At 47.1% G+C, this 20,097-nt stretch overlaps 1 protein-coding gene and 1 non-coding gene across 15 annotated transcripts in view; both read right to left on the bottom strand.

The window, feature by feature from the left end:
• CPEB3 (cytoplasmic polyadenylation element binding protein 3) overlaps nt 1-20,097 on the bottom strand; it is a 276,322-nt gene that overhangs the window by 51,927 nt on the left and 204,298 nt on the right. For 10 of the 14 annotated variants that reach the window (XM_051823381.2, XM_051823380.2, XM_051823378.2 and 7 more), the window contains one exon: nt 6,577-10,394. The exons of 3 other annotated variants lie outside the window; for them this stretch is intronic. In XM_051823381.2, coding sequence (XP_051679341.2) covers nt 10,167-10,394 — 228 coding nt within the window. In that variant the 3' untranslated portion in view covers nt 6,577-10,166. Of the gene's footprint in view, nt 1-4,651; nt 4,843-6,576; nt 10,395-20,097 lie in introns of those variants that run through there. One more of the 14 variants, XM_051823386.2, reaches the window with a different exon arrangement.
• LOC127484273 (small nucleolar RNA SNORA31) lies at nt 111-232 on the bottom strand. The gene has a single exon (XR_007911154.2). It is a non-coding gene; the product is annotated as a small nucleolar RNA SNORA31 (small nucleolar RNA).

Genomic DNA, 20,097 nt, shown 5'->3' with positions numbered 1-20,097 from the left:
AGAACCCGGTGTGCCGGCACCGCAAGGTGGAGGATTAGCCTAGTGAGCCACGGCGCCGGCCCTCTTATTTCCATTTTCAATGATAACAAACACTTTTTTTTTTTCCCTACAAATGTATTCCCCAATTCAATCTGGGCTGCCACAAAGACAGACAGTACAGGGATTTTTTCTTTGGCATCCTAGTGCAAACCAAAAGAACAGTTAATTGTTCAAGGTCTATCAGTGGATACAATGTAGCAGCCTTATTAACAGTCCCAGGCTAGGAGCAATGCACATGTCCTTCCGGTAGTAAATGGTTAGTTGAACTGCCCATCTATACCATGGACTACGACTTGGCAATAAAAACGAACAGGCTATTAATATGTTTAAGTGTTTTCATCTACTTGCAAGGCACAACGAGGGTGGGGAGCAGGAGCGCACCTCCATCTGCTGGCTCATTCCCCAAATGCCCACAACAGCGAGGACAAGGCCAGGAGCCCAGAACTCCTGAGTTTCCTGCCTGGGTGGCAGAGGCCCAAGCACTTGAGCCATCCTCTGCTGTCTCCCAGGACGCATTAGCAGGGAGCTGCACGGGAAGTGGAGTGGAGTCAGGACCCAGAGGGGCTGCCGCTTAGCCAGCTGCAGCACAGCACCCACCCTGGGAAGGAACTACTGACCCGGACAGTTGAGAGAAACCTGCAGGGTTGTGTCGAAGCAAGCCAGTCCTCACAGAACATATTCTCGACTTCCATTAACCTTAGCACCTGCAAATGGCCCCGTTGTAGACCTGCAGCTGAGAATGGCAAACTGGCTTTGCTGGGAGTTGGGGCAGGCGGGGGTGGGGAGTAGCTGATGCTACCTCAGGGCGGGGGTGGGGGGGTCCTGGTGCGAAGGGGAGTTGGGAGCATTCAGCATCCTGACTGCAGCCGTGCGGGCAGTCTGGTCAGGACCCTGTAATACAGTTTGGTGAGACTGTATGGGGCAAATAGTAAAAAATTCATGGATCCTCCTGACATATTTCTTACAACTCTATGTGAATCTAAAGCCAAAAGAAAACTGTTTAATATGAAAAACAGACATAACTTGGAAGCGAGGCCAGATTTTGGATGTGAAAGCAGACAGGACAGGCACAGGACAGGCACAGCAGCACGTGCACCTTGAGAGTAACTGGCTTTCAGTGTTTGGGGTCCACTGCACAGCCACAGCCGAAGGGGTTAATGGGTAGACTTTTTTTTTTTAAGATTTTTATTTATTTGACAGAGTTACAGACAGTGAGAAAGAGACAGAGAAAAGGTCTTCCTTCCTTTGGTTCACCCCCCAAATGGCCGCTACGGCCAGCGCTGCGCCGATCCAAAGCCAGGAGCCAGGTGCTTCCTCCTGGTCTCCCATGTGGGTGCAGGTGCCCAAGCACTTGGGCCATCCTCCACTGCACGCCCAGGCCACAGCAGAGAGCTGGACTGGAAGAGGAGCACCTGGGACTAGAACCCGGCGCCCATATGGGATGCTGGCGCCGCAGGCGGAGGATTAACCAAGTGAGCCATGGCGCCGGCCCCATCGAAAGACGTTTAAAAAAAAAAAAAAAAAAAAAAAAACACTTCATTTCTCTACTCTGCTTCTCTTCCCAAACTGACTGTCATTTCCCAAAAATCCTCCTGGATATTGGGAGACACAGGCAGAGCAGGAAGCGACCTGAAGTCGGGGGAAGGTACCGTAGCCGCAGGGATGTGGAGGCGTGTAGCCGGGGAAGGGGCTGGTCTGGTGGGACCTGTTAGCGGGGCCAGCCAGAGGGCAATCCCGTTATTCCCAAGTGTGCAAGAGACCTACGTGAAGGTGGCCGGGGGGAGGGGGGGGCGTGGCATTTTGGATTTTACCTTCCACAGAGCTCCTGCTTATGGTCCACTGAGACTGGGAGATCACAGTGCCTACGGTTCAGTGGTCTGCACAGCTCCACACACCCGTGTACCCAGCACTGGGAATGCAGGAAGTGACCCAGCCCGAGGCCGCGTCAGGCCCCGCCCCGTAGTTCCCCCCCTCTGCCCTCTCCCATGGGAATCATACCCTGCGCTCGCTTGCGCCCGCCGGATGTTGGCAGGGTTAATTCGTGACAGTGACAGTTTGTGTGAGGTCGCACTCACTTGCTGAAGCTCCCTCTCACTGCCCCCAGAGTGGAGTGCGGATCCCTTCCGGAAGGGGCCCGGGCGGCTGGCAGCGGGCGGGCGCTGAGAGGAACAGGGCTGCCCGATCAGCGCCGTCCGTGTGTTCGGAGCGCACTAGCTGTGTTCCCTGGGTCACGGGATACACGCACGTTCAGCCTTGGGCAGCTTCCCCAAGATGGCCGGCACCCTTCACACTCCCAGCAGTTCTTGTCTGGGTCTTCCCTAACGTGCAGCTCTGGGTCTTAGAGCCGAGCCACTGCAGAGCGGGAACTGTGTGTGCTGGTTTCAAGGAGGAGCAGTGAAATCGCCCAGCGGGCCGCGTCCTCGGCACGACCACGCGGGCAGGCAGTGGGGGCCCAGCACTGGCCGAGGAAGTCTTCCTTCCATTCAGAAAAGAGGGCATCTGGCGTAGGCCTGCACTGATGGGAACAAGGTGGCCAGGGACGGCAGAGAAGACAATAACCTGGCACAGGCTCGGAGCCAATTGGTGAGAAGAGGGCCAACAGTTAGGACAGAGCCCTCTTTATCTCAGCAGAAACCATGCCCAAGCCAGGAGAGCTTCTCCTAAGACCCAGGTCTCTCCTAAAGCAGCCAGCGGCCCTCCCACAGGTGCCCCCCCCCCCCATTCCCCAAGTCAGGTGCAGCCGCTCCCGGCTCTGATACTGAGCATTCCACCTCCTGTCTTTTGCCTTCCCCTGTTCATCATTCAGCTCCTTGGGGCCCCCCAATCTCTGAGCCCACGCTGGAGGAGGAGGAAGTCTCCCCTCCCCAACAACCTCTGAGTCCCAGCGGGACAGCCACTACTCAGTCCACAGCCTCTGGACGTGACCCGTTCCGGCCACGGCCACGACGTGGTCTTTGAATCCCAGACTTGATTTATTTAGAGCCTCTGACTCCACTCCGGCCAGGCTTACGTGCGACTGTTTCACCGCAGATCGGTGCCAAGGCTCAGCTGTAACTCGCAGTGTTTTATCCACTTGAGAAGCAGAGATAAAGAGCGAGCTCCTACCCACACACACTTGCGCCTGGGGTGCCCCCCAGGGCTAACGGCGGCGGTGGCAGAAGCCCAGGCACCTGAGCCAGCCTTCGCTCTCCGCCAGGGCGCACGCACAGCAGCAGAGGAGCGGACTGGGACCCCCGAACCCCGGCACTCCGACCCGGCACGGGGGGCCTTAGCCGCGGGGCCAAATGCACACCTTTCGGTCTGTTTTTCAAGCTGACCGCTCCTCACTGTTTGCTGGGGGAGCCTTAGCCCGTGGGCCCCGCGGGCGCGCCCTGGCCGCCTCGTGTGCGGGCCCGGCCGAGACCGCGGTCGTAGCCCGCAGCTGTGAGCTGCGCCCGCACGCTCTCGGCGCCGTGGACGGATGTGGGGTCCAAGATCAGCACGCCCCAAACGGGAGTCCACGTGTAGCGCTAGCTCTCCTGTGTGTGCATAAAAACACGGAAAAAGGAGACCTGGCGGGGGCTTGCAGCCTCCCCCTGAGGGCGGCCCGCAGGGGCCCAGAGCTGCCAACGGTCGCGCGGAGGCCGGAGGCCCGGGGCTCCCGGTGACCCACGGGGCTCGCCGCAGGTGACAGCTTGTGCAGCAGTCGGCCATCTCCAAAACAGCGACTCGCGCAAGGGCCGCAGAAAGCCTCCCCAACGGGACGGGGAGCTGCCCCGGGGGAGGTTACCTGCAGGGGACGGGGGAGGACAGACCGTGGGGCCTGGGACTGGGTTCCAGCTGCTGGGAGGCCTGCCTGGGAGGGAGCCCGAGTGGGAAGCCGGCGCCCCGCGCTGCCCAGGGCCGCTGGTGCGAAAGGGGCGAGGCTGGCGCCGGCGGCTGCGTCTTCCCGGCGCCCCGCGCGCCCAGCACGGGCAGGTGCGGCGTGGGCCGCAGACACCGACGGAGCGGTTCCCCATCTAGGGTGTGAGAGCCCGGGGTTTGAAAAACCACCAGAGCGCAGACCCCACCCGGAGCCATAGGAGCAGCTCCCGGGCTGGGCGCTGGCTGGTTGGGAGCGCGCTCCAGGGGCCTGGGCCGTGATGCCACCCGTGATCTGTTTTCTAGAAGACTCAGTCCCTAGGAGCCGGCTTCTAGGACCTCCACACCCACACGGGACTTCAAAAACACCCGTGTCCTGAAATGATCGGGGGGACTGGTGTCGTGGTAAAAACCAAAGCGCAGGTGTCCTGCTTACCTGTTCACTGCCTGTTCTGGCTGTAACTGGGAAAACTGGTTTCACGTGGAAACCCACCTGGGCCTCCACAAACCCCGCATGGACTGCACATTCTCACGTGTGGACAACCAAACAGCCTCGTTTCAAACATACTGTTTTTTTTTTTTTTCCTTAGAAAGGAGTGCTACTGGTGTCAGAGACAAGGTGCATTTTACAGCGCTTCGTCCGCTGTAAAAGGATTGTTCAAAAAGCACCACCCAAAAAGGTGCTGCCCGAGCAAACTGGAAGGTTCCCGGATATAAACCAGGGCCTTCGAGCTACTCCTCAGCGAATGCAAAGGATGACAAGTGTCAGTGCTTCATACAACTAGATTTAATAAGTTGTTATTACAGAAAAAAAAATGAAGTCCAAACTACAAAGTTTCAGCAGTTTTAAGCAATAGCCGCATTGAAGCTCCATGGTTAGTCACAGGACTGTAGTTCCGTACAAGCAATATAAATCCAAGCCCCAAAGGCAGAAGCTGAGGAAGGGTTACTAGCAAAAACAATCTAAGAGAACAGGTAATAAAAGATACAATCCATTGAAAATTAGTTGTTAGTTGGAAAACAAATACAGAGATCTTAGCTATGAACACTCTAAAAGTTATGTCCATTATTTTCACAGCAAAAATACAAATACCTAATACTTTATACCCCAACAGAACTGGAGCCAGCAAAGAAAAAGAACCCAAGTTCTCCTGTAGTGGCATCCGAGTTATCGTCGCAATCAACTTGGTTGCCATACAAACTTCAACACCCCTGCCCCCAACCACAGAACTACTTCGTGTCCCATTTTTGGGGTATAAAGTCAACAGCATTAATTATAAGATACTCTGTGGTAAGATGGAACACTATTGCAGCTGAGAGAGAAGTGTGGTTATTATGAAAGAAAAAAAAAACAGAAAGAAATGTTAGCTGACAAATCTTACAAACCAGTGAAAAAGCAACAATCCGTACAAATAAGCCAGTTTTAACAAAAAGATACTTTTTTCACTAATCTGTGACTAATCTTTCACTCAAACCTTGCAAGTAGAGATGTCACAATACTCAAATACTTAGGTAGGAGCTTTACCCAGTTAAATGCCATTTTGTTGCTAATATAATAGATAAAATGAAAACTAGCAGTTATTTGCTAATTGCATAAATGCAGTACATTCTGCATTAGCCCATGCCTCACTAACAAGCTATAAAACACAAGATATAGGCAGAAATCTAAGCATAATCTTTATACCACTAAGCAAGAATTTTCCAATTTCTCTTCTTCAGTTCCTAATCATTTATTGGTAGTTAATGTAAAATTCCAACCAGTAGTACCCAATTTGAGTTAAAATTTTACATCACAACTTGATCTAATCTATATAGTATTTACAAAACTGAATACACAGAGCGCACCCAAGAGCCAACTCTGGACACAGGTTTCTCCAGGTTATTGATTCACCTCGTCTCCGTGGCAACGGAACTGGCCGAGGCCATCAAGGACCGGTAGAAACACACCATCTATCGAGAGCAAGTCACTGGATGTTCTGTTTACGCAACACCAGTTTTGCAGTTGGAGAATTTTTGTGTTTTCATTTTCGGTGCCATTGCAATGACACGCTGCGTTAACAGCACGGCTTCCAGGTGAGGCGGGTGTTGGAAAAGAAGCAGGAGGGCGGACGGATTGGGCAAGGAGGGGATAGGAAGGAAGTGTTGCCACAACACAAGACAAACAAGGGGCAGCATGGCGGCGGGAGCAGGCAGGGGGGTGGAGGCAGAAGACAGCACGACATCTGCAGTGTCCACATACAGTGGTGACGTCCGAGGGTGCTTTCAGTGCCACCACTGGAGCCCAGCAGGGAGGCGACACAGTGGAGGCCCTGCGGTGCAAGTGTCCACTCCACAGAAGGCGGCGCGTTCTCTTCGCCACTCTCATGAACCCACGGACGTCACCACTGTAGAGGCAGGGAGAGATCCAGGAGAGAAAGGCACCATCTCACACACGGACAGCAGTTGGTGGCAGATTCGCACACACACAGGACATAATAAAGAGTTAGAGGAGGAGAAGCAATGAGACATTCTGCTGACCTAGCCAGGCTGTAACCCGGTGGTGTTTCCATAGGGGTGACTTGATTATTGGGGCCACGGACTTGGCTGCACCTGGTGTTGTATAAATGCATGGTGACATCCCTAGAGAACTGTACTGTGACATCCCTAGTCTTATGCTGAACCACTGTCATAAAGGAAAAGGCTTTTCAAAATCTCACATGTTGTGCTCATTCTGCCATTTTATTACCCAATGATCCAAGACATTTGCAATCACTTTACATAACCAACCATTTGCATCGTTGTCACACTACTGTAAACCACATCAGCAAGTTAATACGTAAAGCTTTGCGTTTCAAAAAACTAGACACTTTAGTAACAGTATTACAAAGGTTTTAGCTTCAAAAATAACTGAAAATGAAAAAAATAAACTTTTAAAGAATTAGCATCATAAAATTAATTTATTCCAAGTAAAAATAGAAAATAATATTATGACATTGACCAGATATGAAAGTCCCTCCCAGAAACAACTCTATTAATGATTGAGAAAGCACTCCTTAAAGAAAATACGAAATAAAATGAAAAATATGTAAATATGTTTAATTTTTTTCTTAGCAAAAAATCTTTCTAAAAATAACAATGAAAATTTCTCAGTACAAAGGCTACATCACTATTGAAAAAATACCAGCATGAAGAAAAGGTACATATTTGACAGTAGAAAAATGATTTCAGTGAATCACAATGTCTAAAGTTTGCAATGAAAATAAATCTGCAATAAAGATTTATGCCTTTTTTCTTTTCTTTTTTTTCTATTTTTTATACAAACAGTACAAACAGTATTGCACATAACAACAAATAGTCGAGGTTAGGTTATAGCCTTCAAAAAATCGACTAGTTCAAGTGTCGCATCAAGGAAAGGCCACGGCAGGCCCTGTGTAACCCAGGGGCTTCCCAGTCAAGTTGCAGGTCAGAACACCTCTGTGTCTTAAAAAATAATGTTCTTGAAGGACCCTCTCTTTTAATATAACATTAAGAACTTGGGGGGCACATTTATTTACAAAACAAAAGGGAACATGTTATAATTTAATAAACTAAAAAAGTCCTCTTTAAAAAAATACAAACAGAAGAACTCTTTCACAATCCTGGTCAGTCGCGCGCAATCAGCGCCTGGTTATAGATCTACAAACTAGGGACGGGGCTTCCACCATCGACTCACAGCTCTCAGCACCAGTGGAGTTCGTGTTGTGTGACCTATTCTTCGCGACAAGGCTGTTGGGTTTTGATTTTTTTTTGCCTTCACTTTAGCTTAATGCTGTACAATCTTCCAGCTTTTTCTTAAAATTCAGTGTTATTTTAGTACATGAAAGAGGGGTGCTTCTTCAAAAAGTTTTGCTTCTTTCACATAATTAGGTAGATTTCTGTAGGTTAGATATGATCTTTAATATTATAGTTATAAAGCTCTAACTTCTTCATTTTCAAAAAACACAAATAAGCATGAAAAAAATAAAGTTACCCATCTGTTAAATCATTTTCTTGCAGAATTAAATTAATATATATTTTTTCTGAATAAACTTACTTAGAAAATATCATTTTCTTTCCTATATTTCAAAATTGAGGTATTGCAAAAGATCATGTCAGTCAGAAAGCATGCCTTTTTCCTTAAAAACAAACAAAGAAAACTTCAGCCAACTTTTTGAAAACTGTCTAGAATACAAAAAGTAGTAGTGCGTAACAAAATTTCTCATACAGATGAAAAAGAAAACCACAAACATAGGGGAAAAAAAAAACAACAAACAAACAAAACCACACCTGGGCTGGAAAAAAGCAATCATTACTAAAAAAAAGCCCAGAGGTAACATCAAAAGGGGAGGATTCTAATAAGCATTTTAATCCAGTAAAAAACTATTTTGTTTTTCCTTTTTGGAAACAAACTATAGCTTGAGAGGCAGTAATTGCAACTAAACACTGGAGGAAACGCAACAGAAACAAGAAATGCGACTTCAGACAACGCAAGGACATCACAGCACGGGAAGCAGCGACCTCAGTCTATTCTGCAGTGTCATATCCAGTCAGATTGTCCCCAGAATTCCAGAACATAGGAAGAAGATTAAAAAAGAAAAGATTTACATAGTCTCGCAATCATTGTGTGTGTTTATATATTACTATCTGCAGTCCAAGAGTGAATGCTAAAAAAATGTCCACGGTTGTAATAGCAGGTCTTAATTCTATTCAAGCTTTACAGGATAAATCCAGGGAACTAAGTAGTTAATTTCTCACCCAGACAACCACCTCTGCCCAGGCCACCTTCTTTTGTACAGACATTTCTTTAGCATCACCATTACACAACTTTCTTACAATGTTCCTAGTGTGTCAATCTGACAACTTATCACTATATACTGTATATATTCTTAGTGTTTGTAAGCTAAGATGAGCTCTTTGGTTTTTCTGGACAAGGTCTGAAGCTATGTAAAATGGTGCAAGCACTAGGAGACTGTAACTAAGAGCTCATGTGTTACTTACTAATATACCAGTTATGAACGGTCAAGTTCGTTAATGTCTGACACAGAGGCTTTGAACAGTTAAGTTTGATCACAGTTAGACATAATCACTTTACTATATAAAATAAATTGCACAATATATAACAGAGCACCGCAAAGTACTTCATCTACCATCCACAAATTTGCTTTACGAATACCCTACGCCTAGGTTGTATATTGGTTGTAGTATAGGTCATCGGTTATGGGCTCTTCCCATCCCGAAGCATTCCGTTTATCGAGGCATGCCTTCCTCCAGTCAATAACCAATTCTTCGAGTGAAAAAAATCTCTTTTAAAAAAATGAGTATTTTATAGCTTATATAGATTCTTAATTTGTGCATTGTGGGAAGGTTTTATACTAGACATTGGATATAAAATTTATTGCATGCAGCAACCTGATTAAGTAAACATGCAGTCAGAAGTAGTGACCTCCCGTTGACACCTCCTGAAGTCTGTTCTCATCTCTTCCGCAGCTTGATTCTATCCCTAAATCACAAGAGTGTGTTGTTGGGTTTTTGTTTTAATTGATACCTTAGCCTGAATAGAGTATTATGGTATTAATAATACCATTTTTATAGCAGCAAAAGCTATTGCAGCATAAATTTACATAACACTAAAAGATCTAACGAAAAATCCTCAGCAAAACAAAAAAATCAAACATTGAAGGAAAAACAGAGATCCAGCTTATGAGGTATCCTTACACGTCGAAATAGAGAGCAACTAAAGGTTTATCTTCATGAAGGGTTTTCCTTATTTCTAAATGACCTCAACTAATAACTGCTGAATTGTTGCGGAGTTTTTGCTACATCTGCCACCTACTCACGAATATTACCTTTGGTAAGTCTTGTCCTAGGGTCAACTCTCTTAAGTTTCTGAAAATAAGTGCATGCTCCAGTTTAAAAACAATCAGAACAACAACACAACAACAAACAAAAGAATCACAGACATCAACCTGATGGCCGCTGACGAGAATGGCAGTCTACAGGCTGTCATGGGTGACAGATCAGGTGTCAGAAATCAAGGTACCAAGCAGACAACATTGTGAACCAAAGTGCAAATCAGTACCGTCATACACTCTGCAATTTTGCATTATACTGGACACTGGGTTCAGTAATATGACTGTAAATAATAATAATAATAATAAAAAGACCCATTTCTTCTTTAAAAATCAAGAACGGATGCACAGATTTCCAGCTCACTGCAAGCCCTGAGGCAGCGCCCTCTCTTTTCCCTCCATGTTGGCTACTCCAGTACTTGTGGCTGGGTCGGCCCTGGCTCAGCTCCAGCGGAACGGGACGTGGCGAGGGCGGTCGCCTCCCTCCTTCACCAGCGGTTTGTGGAACTCCCGCCCGGCACGGGAGTGGATGCTCGCCCAGCAGTACTCGCAGTAATACTGCAGACAGGTGACATTGGCACAGAAGAACGGGGCAAACTTCCCCCCACAGCGCGTGCCCTGGCACTCGTCACACATCTGATCATCCAGCACGTATGGCTTCACTTCCACCTGGGCCCAAAGAGAAAAGACAGAGAACAAAGGTTTAGCAAGGCTTCCCGCACATCTCCCGCTCTGCTGAGTCCGCGGCGTCAGCTCTGGGGCGCCTGTGGGGAGACCTCCCTCAGGCAGCCAGCTGGTGGACCAGGCTCTGCAGTTGGCTGTGTGCTCCCCAGGCTGTGGGATCTCGGGCACACGCTCACCCCCACTCTCTGTCTCTGTGTCCAATGTGCCTCACCCTGCATGCACACACCTACAGGTTCGTAACATCGCCTGCAGCAATGGGGCTGGCGGGATGAAGACAGAGTGTGGGACAAGCTCAGGAGAGCACCGGGGCCGAGTCCCGAAGGCTGGCAGCAGGTTTCAGGGAAAGGAGCCAGAAGCACAAAGGCCGCTGAGCCGGAAACGGCAGGACGCATACTTGGGCAATGCTCGCCAGGCTTCCAAAAAGTGTATACACTGTCCACCGTGCCCGGAGCAGGAGAGGGGATGGGAAGATTCAGCCCCGGTAACTGGGGCCTTTTGGTTTCCCGGACGATCTCCATTGCCTTCACTGGCCCCCAAGAGAATTTCTCATCATAGCCCCATCTGGAGCATTTGAAAATGGACATGAAGCCAAGTTGTAAGGAACAAACTCCCACAATTTCCCCTGTCCTTTTCTCAGCACTCCAGAAAAAGAGCATCACCGACCTTAAACATATTTTCATCTCGCGTGTCAGATTCGGGCATGAAGATGAGCCCTGCGGTCAAGGCCCTCCCTGCACGCAAGGCCAGGGCCCCAGTGGGGAAGAGCAGCGCTGGGACTGGGGAGACAAGGATGCCCCGCCTCCGGGGAGGAGCTAACTGCCTGACCACTTGGGGATGTCCTGGCAGGGCACCGGCCATGGATCCCGGGAGGGTGCAGGTGTGGGAGTGACAGGGTCCCCGCCTTTCCCCGCTTCTCCGTCTCTCTGCCCCTCCATAGAGTTTCACCTCTGGCCATGCCACCTCCGTCTGCCAGCCAGATAGGTCTGCTTGGAAGACCGCCACCACCCTCAGGCTGCTCCTAGCTCTTGCTCACGGAGGGGGGGAGGAGGAGGATGTCTTTATCCAACTTTACGACCCCTTCCTCCTAATGCCCCTCTTCAGCCTGACAGGTCAGTGAGTGGGCTGCCAAAGAGGCTCTTACACTCACCTCCCATCACAATCGAATCTCTTGTGGCTCTGGAGCCAGTCTGGCCGGATTCCAGTCTAGGCCATTAGTGACTGTGCAAACTGAGGGAAGTTCCTCAGCCTCTCTGAGCCTCTGGCCCCTTACTGCTCACTGGGGCAAAGAGGAGCTCCTGTTTTATGGGTCCCTTTGACAAGTACATGAGCTAAGTTACAGAAAGCAGTGTCTGGCACCTAAGAAGCTCTCAGCATGGATATTATTCCTTCTGCTTCCTCTTCAGTCCGTGTCTCACAACTTGTGCCTGGACACGTTCAGTACCTACGGCCTTTCCACTGGCCACCAAGCCTTCCCTGGTTCAACTCTCCTACATACGCGTTGACATTTCAACAATCATGTCTACGCTGTTCCTCTCCTGGTCAAACGCCACCCAGAGTCCCCACTGCCTCCAGGGCTGTGTTCCACTGCCATAGTAACACAGGGTATTTCTTCTTTGCTTTAACTCAAATACAAGTCAGAGTCTCAGTGATCTGCCCAATTTCTCCCAACAACTCCCCAAGTCCGACTCAAATGGGTCTATTTTCACTCGCACTCTCCTCCCATCTACATGCCTTCCTTAGCCTCTCGTTCAGCTCAAACGTTTCATGCAGCCAATGAGGTCCAGTTGCTTTCTTTTTCTTTCCTCACATAAAATTAACAATTTAATAGTGAACAGTTCAGTGGTATTTAATACATTCACAGTGTGTGCAACAACCGTCTCTCTTGAGTTCTGAACCACTTTCATCACCTGAAAAGGAAGCAATTAGCGCCCCCAGCCCCTGGCGATGTCCAGTTCCCTTTCCATCCCTATGGGTTGACCTGCTCTGGACATTTCCTGTCAGTGGAATCACAGGAGATCTCTGATGTCTGGCTTTTCCCCACATCACTTACTTCGAGGCTCCCTCACACTGTTGCATGCAGTAGTACTGCATTCCTTTCCACTATGTTTTTTTTTTTTTTTTTGTATGTGTGCGTACCTCCCATATTTTGTTTATCCATTCATCCACTGATGGATGTTTTGGCTTCCACCTTTTGGCTTTTGTGACTGGTGCTTCTGTAAACACATATGTATGGATGTTTATTTGAGTTCCTAGTTTCAATTATTTTGGAATGGAATTGCCTGGCCTTATCAAAGTGTCTTCCATGCCAGCTGTACAATTGTATACTGTCATCAGCAAAGTACTAGTGCACTGTCTTCCATTTTTATAATCACAGTCATCCTGGGAGGAGTGAAGAGGTACCTCACTGTGGGTTTTGACTTGCATTTGTCTATTGACTAATGATGGTGAGCATCTCTTCATGTGCTTGTTGGCCATTTGTGTATCTTCTACAGAGAAAGATTATTCAAATTCCTTGCTTGTTTTTTAAGTTAGGTTGTCTTCTTATTGTTGAGTTGTATGTGTTATTTATATATTCTGGATAGCAGACCTTCCTCAGATACATGATTTGCAAACATTTTGTATTTTGTAGACTGCATTTTTACTATCTTGATAATATCCTCTGGCCCACAGAAGTTTTACATTCTACAGAGTCCAATTTATCTATTCTTTTCTTCTCTTGCTCCACTGTTTGATGTCCAATCTAATAATCAACTGCCAAATTCAAGGTCAGGAAGATTAAAATATTTATTTATTTAGAAAGACAGACCGATACAGACACACAGACAGAGAGATCTTTGTCCACAGGTTCACTCCTCAAATGCCTGAAACAGCTAGGGCTGGGTCAGGCCAAAGCCAGAAGCCTGGAACTCAATCTTGGTCTCCCACGTAAATGACAAGTATCCAGATATTTGGGTCAACACCTGCTGTCTCCAAGGGTGCACATTAGTTGGAAGCAGGAATCAGGAGCAGAGCTGGGACTTGAACCCAGGCACTTGGAAATGAGATGTGGGAGTCACAGACATTATCTTAACCACTGTGCCCAGTGCCTGCTCCAGATGTTACACCTAGATTTTCTTCTAAGAGTATTATGGTTTTAACTCCTATATTTAGAGTGTTGACCTATTTTGAGCTAATTTTTGGATATAGTGTGAGACTGGGGCCCCACGTCATTGTTTTGCAGTTGAATATCCAGCTGTCCTGGTCCCACCTGCTGAAGACGGTTCTTCAGGCACTGGCTAATCTTGGCAATGCTGCTGAAATTCAATTAGGAGCCCAGGTTTCCCTAGCTATTTCAGTCTCACAGGGATCTGTTCCAGCCTCACTGGAACCTAGTACTCCATGCTCATCTGACATGTCTTATCTGCGGTCCTGCCTTGGTCAGCATTTCTCCTTAGCTGCGAGCAACATGAGGAGAGAGTGTCTGAGCGAGAAAGGACAGTGGCAGGTCTGGGAAAGAATGCCGTCTGTATAGACTGGCAGACTGCGGGGGAAGGGAGCTGGCGGCTAGGGCCAGTGTGCCTGGTCTGGCCTCTTCTCCCTGTATCTCAATGAGAAAGGGTGACAGGGCACCACTAGCAAAAGCGGGGCACACAGGGAGCTATCCACAGCCTGCACTGACACCTCCAGTCCAGGAGCTGAAGACAACTGTCTCTAGCACCAGGCAGATGCTCCTGTAACCTTGGCTGGGCCCCAAGAGGCCTAGAAAAGGGGATGCAGCCGCCAGAGAGTGGCCTGTTTTGAACACACAGAATTCACACCCAGCAAAGGAAAGGTGCTGGAAATGACAGGCAATAGCTATTAATAGCATATACAAGTATGAAGAGTACTTAAGGGGATTTAAGTCCAGCACAAGTGCCTTTTCGGTAATATTAAACTAGTGAACAAAAAGGTGACTTTTGTTTGGGTCTTAAGATAAGATTGTGGATATGTGGAGATTTTTTTTTCCCTCCAGGTAGTTTTTTTTTTTTTTTTGAAAGCTTAAGTCATTTTTTAAAAAGATTTATTTGTTTGAAAGACAGAGCTAGGGGCCAGAACTGTGGCGTAGTGAGTAAAGCTGCTGCCTACAGTACCGGCATCCCACATGGGCGCCGGTTCAAGACCTGGCTGCTCCACTTCTGATCTAGCGCTCTGCTATGGCCTGGGAAAGCAGTAGAAGATGGCCCAAGTGCTTGGGCCCCTGCACCCACATGGGAGACCTGGAAGAAGCTCCTGGCTCTTGGCTTCAGATCGGCACAGCTCCGGCCATTGCAGCCAACTGGGGAGTGAACCAGAAGATGGAAGACCTTCCTCCCTCCCTCCTTTCCTCCCTCCCTCTCTCTCTCTCTTTATCTATCTCTCTCTGCGAAACTCTGACCTTCAAATAAATAAATAAATCTTAAAAAAAAAGAAAAAGAAAAAGAAAAAAGAGACACGGAGTGAGAGAGAAGGAAGAGAAGGAGAGAGAGAGAGAGAATCAATCTTCCATCTACTGGTTCACTCCCCAAATGGCCACAACAGCTGGGGCTGGGCCAATCCAGAGGCAGGAATCTGGAGCTGCCAGGACCCAACTGGCACCGACATGAGATGCTGGCACCACAGGTAGTTGCATTACCTGCTATACCACAACATCAGGCCATAAATTATTTTTTTTAAACTGAGGTTAAAGTCATATAAAATTTAACCATTTTAAAGCAAACAGTTCAAAGGCATTTAATGAAGTCATATAATGTTGTATAATCAGCATTTTTATCTACTTCCGTTTTCATTACTCCCAAAAGAAGCCCTACACCCTCAGTTTTGATTTGTAAAGAACTCCTTTTTAGAGACACACACACACAGAATAGCTGACGTCTGGGATGTACTTTCAAATAGTCTGAGTGAGGGTGGGAAAGTGGACAGAGGAATAGATGGAAAAAGATTGGTTATGAGTTGATAAATTTTGAAACCGAATGATAAGAACATTGTATGTCCATATCTGTAACTGGATTATGGAGTTCACTACCCGCTGCAATTTTGTATATCTTCAAACTTTTTGTCATGAAAAAGTTAAAAAATCATAAACCACAACTTTTGCAGAGTAAGTTATCAGAGAAACTGAAGGGAGGATGTTGACTGTTCAGATCTGGTTCACAGTCCTAGAAGACTGAGTGGTAGAAATATTGCACACTGGGAGTTGTTTTAAGTTCAAGTGAAAGGGCTAGCGCTAGGACTTAGCAGGTAAAGCTGCTGCCTGTGGCGCCATCGTCCCACATGGGTGCCCGATTGAGTTCCAGCTGATCCACTGCCAATCCAGCTCCCTGCTAAAGGCCTGGGAAAAGCAGGAGAAGATGGGCCAAGTCCTTGGGTCCCTGCACCCACATGGGAGACCCAGAAGAAGCTCCAGGATTTTGGCTTCAGATTAGCCCAGCTCTGGCCCTTGCGGCCATTTGGGGAGTGAACCAGTGGATGGAAGATCTCTCTCTGCTCTCCCTGTATCTCTCTCTCTCCTCTCTCTCTCTCTCTCTCTTTTATGATTTATGTATTTATTCGAAAGTCAGAGTTACACAGAGACAGAAGGAGAGGCAGAGAGAGAGAGAGAGAGCTCCAGCCGTTGCAGCCATCTGGGGAGTGAACCAGCGAATAGACGATCTCTCTGTCTCTACCTCTCTCTGTAACTCTGTCTTTCAAGTAAATAATAAAATAAATCTTTAAAAAAAAAAGAAAGCTATAAAAATTTATCAAACTAATCTCAAAGTTTATTTTGTCTCTAACAAGCCACAGAAGATATTTCTGTCTGTAATTATTTTGCTTTTAGTCAACAAACTAACATCCCAAAGTAAATACAGCATTGACTAAATGATTCTTGGTGGCAGAGAGGCTTTACAAAGGCAACCATGACCACGCACAGGCACTCTACTGCTGCTCCTTGGACCTGAAAGGTTGTAGTAATAAGAAGAGAGGCATTGGCCCAAGGTCAGGCTCAGTCTGAATCATAGGCCAAAAGACACAAAGACTGACCCCTGACACAGAGTCTCCTTTGGTGACACCATAACAAAATAAATCTATCAAATACCCAGCTACTGAAGGCAAGCAAGGCTTGGTTAACCTGAGTAGAAGGAGGGATTTCAGACCTGATAAGCTGGATCAAGAGGCCAAATGAAGAGGTGTAACTTACTAGGGGTAAATCTAAGGCTTGTACCTAGTCAAAAACTGACAAGACAAACAGGTGTGTAAGCCCAAGGGTAAGAAAGATGTAATGAAAGAGTAGGACCTGCAAGCGAGACTGTAATTCAAAGGATCAGGAAAGAAGGAGTCTGACTAAAGCACAGACCTGACCTAAGGGTTTGGTGCAGTTCATAAGAAGGGAAACAGTGAGCTGGCTGTCATGGGGGCTATCTCAATGGAAAATACCAGCTCTGAATTTGGGTTCTACTCATGGCTTCAAAAAAAGGACTCTCAGGGCCGGTGCTGGGGTGCAGTAGGTCAATCCTCCGCCTGAAGCGCCAGCATCCCATATGGGCGCCGGTTCTAGTCCTGCTGCTCCTCTTCTGATCCAGCTCTCTGCTGTAGCCTGGGAAAGCAATAGAAGATGGCCCAAGTGCTTGGGCCCCTGAGCCCACACGGGAGACCTGGGAAAAGCACCTGATTCCTGGCTTTGGATCAGTCCAGCCTTGGCCATTGCCATCATTTTGGGAGTGAACCAGTAGATGGAAGACCTTTCTCTCTGTCTCTCCCTCTCACTGCCTGTAACTGCCTGTCAATTAAATAAAATCTTAAAAAAAAAAAAAAAAAGAAAGAAAGAAAAGGACTCTCATAATCACAATGAGGGGTGAACTCCTGGATGTCAGAGCCTGACTGCCCTGTTTATGCTACCCACCTACCTACAAACGACAGGAAGGGCTCTGCAAATGCCAAACTTAATCACCAGAGGCACAGTGTTTACAGCCAGTCCTGCTCTGGGTGCTCTGACGTTCCCTTCTGAACACCATACTTTAGAAGGACAGGACATTGTCAGAGGGACTGCTTCACTGGAAGATCCTACATGATGCTAGCGGAAAGGAGGCCAAAATTCTCTACAGAGACATCTATAATATGGTTACAGAGATCCTGCAGCACTCCCAGGATTATACGCAGAGACTGCAGCTAGAGGCTGTCCAATGGTCACTGTTCAGTGTCAGCTCAATGTACTATGTGTTTGTTTCAGAAACATTCTAATGGCTCTCAGCAATGAATTATGTATACTGGTTGAAGAGGTACAAAGAATGTGGCTTCTTTGAAATTTTTTACTTATTAGGCTACTTGAAGAGATCAGACCACAAATCACGGCCATCAATGATACAGACCTATAAGAAATCAGCTGGGGCAGGTGCTGTGGCATAGTGGGGTAAAGCCTCGGCCTGCAGTGCTGGCAGCCCATACGGGCACCAGTTCTAGTCCCAGCTGTTCCACTTCCGATCCAGCTCTCTGCTATGGCCTGGGAAAGCAGTAGAAGGTGGCCCAAGTCCTTGGGCCCCTGTACCCGTGTGGGAGACCCGGAAGAAGCTCCTGGCTTCTGGCTTTGGATCGGCACAGCTCTGACCATTGCAGTCATCTGAGGAGTGAACCAACAGATGGAAGCTTCTCTCTCTCTCTTTCTCTCTCTGTCTAACTCTGCCTTTCAAATAAATAAATATATCTTTAAAAAAATCAGCTAATGACAACATAAACAAATTACATAAACAAGTTGCTGAAATGAAATCTTTAAAGGCAACACAAGAGGGCTAAATCTAGAAACAAGCTAACTGGGGTTCAAATGCCATGAAGATGTCGTCACCTGTATTAGGAAATTAATGCATTAGTTAAGAGGATTGCAAATATATGGGTCAAACAAAACGAGACCACTTCTAAAATGAAAGGTTCGAATATTCTTCCTGGTGTCGGTGTTGTAGTGTAGCAGATAAAGGTGCCATCTGCCATGCTGGTGTCTCATGTGGGCATCAGTTTGTATCCTGGCTGTTTCACTTCTTCACCTTCATCTTTTTTAAAAAATTTATTTATGTATTTGAAAGCCAGAGTTACAGAGATAGGGAGAGGCAGAAAGAGAGAGAGAGCGAGCGAGCGAGCAAGCTAGAGCTTCCATCTGCTGATTCACTCCCCAAATGGCCACAATGACTGGGGCTGAGCCAGGCTGAAACCAGGAGCCAGATTTTTCCAGGTCTCTCAAGTGGCTGCATGGGCTCAAAGACTTGCAGGCACAGGGGATAAGCCTTTCCCAGGTGCATTAGTAAGGAGCTGGATCGGAAGCAGATCAGCTGGGTCTCGAACCAGCACCCATTCGGGATGCTGGTGTCACAGGCGGCAGTTTTTACCTGCCACGCCACAGTGCTGGCCCTGCTGCTCTACTTCTGATGCAGCTGCTTACTAACTGCCTGGGAAAAAGCAGTGGAAGACAGCCCAAGTGTTTTCCTTGCCCTGCCATATGGGAAACCCAGATGAAGCTTCTGGCTCCTGGCTTCAGCCTGGCCCAGCTCTTTCTGATGCAGCAGTCTGGGGAGTAAACCAGTAGATGGAAGATCTGTCTCCACTCTCCCCCACCATAACTGTCTTTCAAATAAATAAATCAACCTATTTTAAAAAATTACAGTTCAATGACAATGGCTTTCATTAAACAGCACATCTGGGCCCCTTAGTACTCTAACAGGAGCCCTTTAAGAATCAGTTTAAGTCAGTTTGAACTCAGAACTGGATGCTGCCTGTCCTTTAAAAAGCTAAGCCAAAGCCACAAACCACAAATCTTCAAAATCAAATTAGAGATCAATAATAATGCATTCAAATTTTTAAAAACACTATGCAATGACTAGGAAAAGAGTAGCATTGAAAACTTAAAAACTATTTAAAGGAAAAGTGTTTAAAGTTAAGGGTTGGACTTAAGTGCCCCCACTCCCAGATTGGGCTTTAGGCAACCCCAGCATTCACTAAAGGCCCTAGTCACTGAATCAGCCATTTCCTATCACCTGGAACAACGTAGGTCATTGGAAGCCCATTTAACTTGGTGCGCTCAAAGTTTCTAAACATAAGTGATTACAAAACTTAAGAAATAAAGACTCCCCTACAGGAGTCACTCTCAATCTGTTAGTTTAGATAGCTGGTCACCCTCAACCTTTTCTGCTCAGGATTACAAAATTATCCTCCTAGCCTTCAAATTAAATCATACTTTGTACTTCTCAATGTCTATAGCAGACTTCAACTAAGATCACGTTGCTAACAGTCAACATTACAATCACTTTATGGTTCCAATCAGTTGTTCCACTAGATTTAGGGAAAGGTAACAGAAGAGAGGAGGCTAGGTCATGTTATCTAGAAAATTACAGATCACTTGTGGACACAACCTATGATAATTGGTGAGGAAACACAAAGCTTAAATCCCCTACTATTCCAGACATGCCCAAGATCAAGATAATGAATGCTGACACTGACTGGTGGTCATGGTATGTGGCTTTAAGTACATATATGACCATGAGGGGGAATTTGTGAACTTAGGAGTGGAATGGTGACTGCAAAGGCTTGTCATCTTCTTGGCATGTGTCAAAAATACATCTGACCAGGCCTAAAAAGAGAGTTACCTCATTACCAACCCTCTAAACATGGTGTTTCTCCTGTTGCTAAAACAGTCTTTTTACCCACAGATAAGACTAAGGATATCTAAAACATA

The sequence above is a fragment of the Oryctolagus cuniculus genome, chromosome 15 (genome assembly GCF_964237555.1).
Source record: "Oryctolagus cuniculus chromosome 15, mOryCun1.1, whole genome shotgun sequence".
Classification (NCBI taxonomy): Eukaryota; Metazoa; Chordata; class Mammalia; order Lagomorpha; family Leporidae; genus Oryctolagus; species Oryctolagus cuniculus.
Note: the sequence above shows the minus strand (reverse complement) of the source record. Positions and strands in the feature narration are given on the sequence as shown.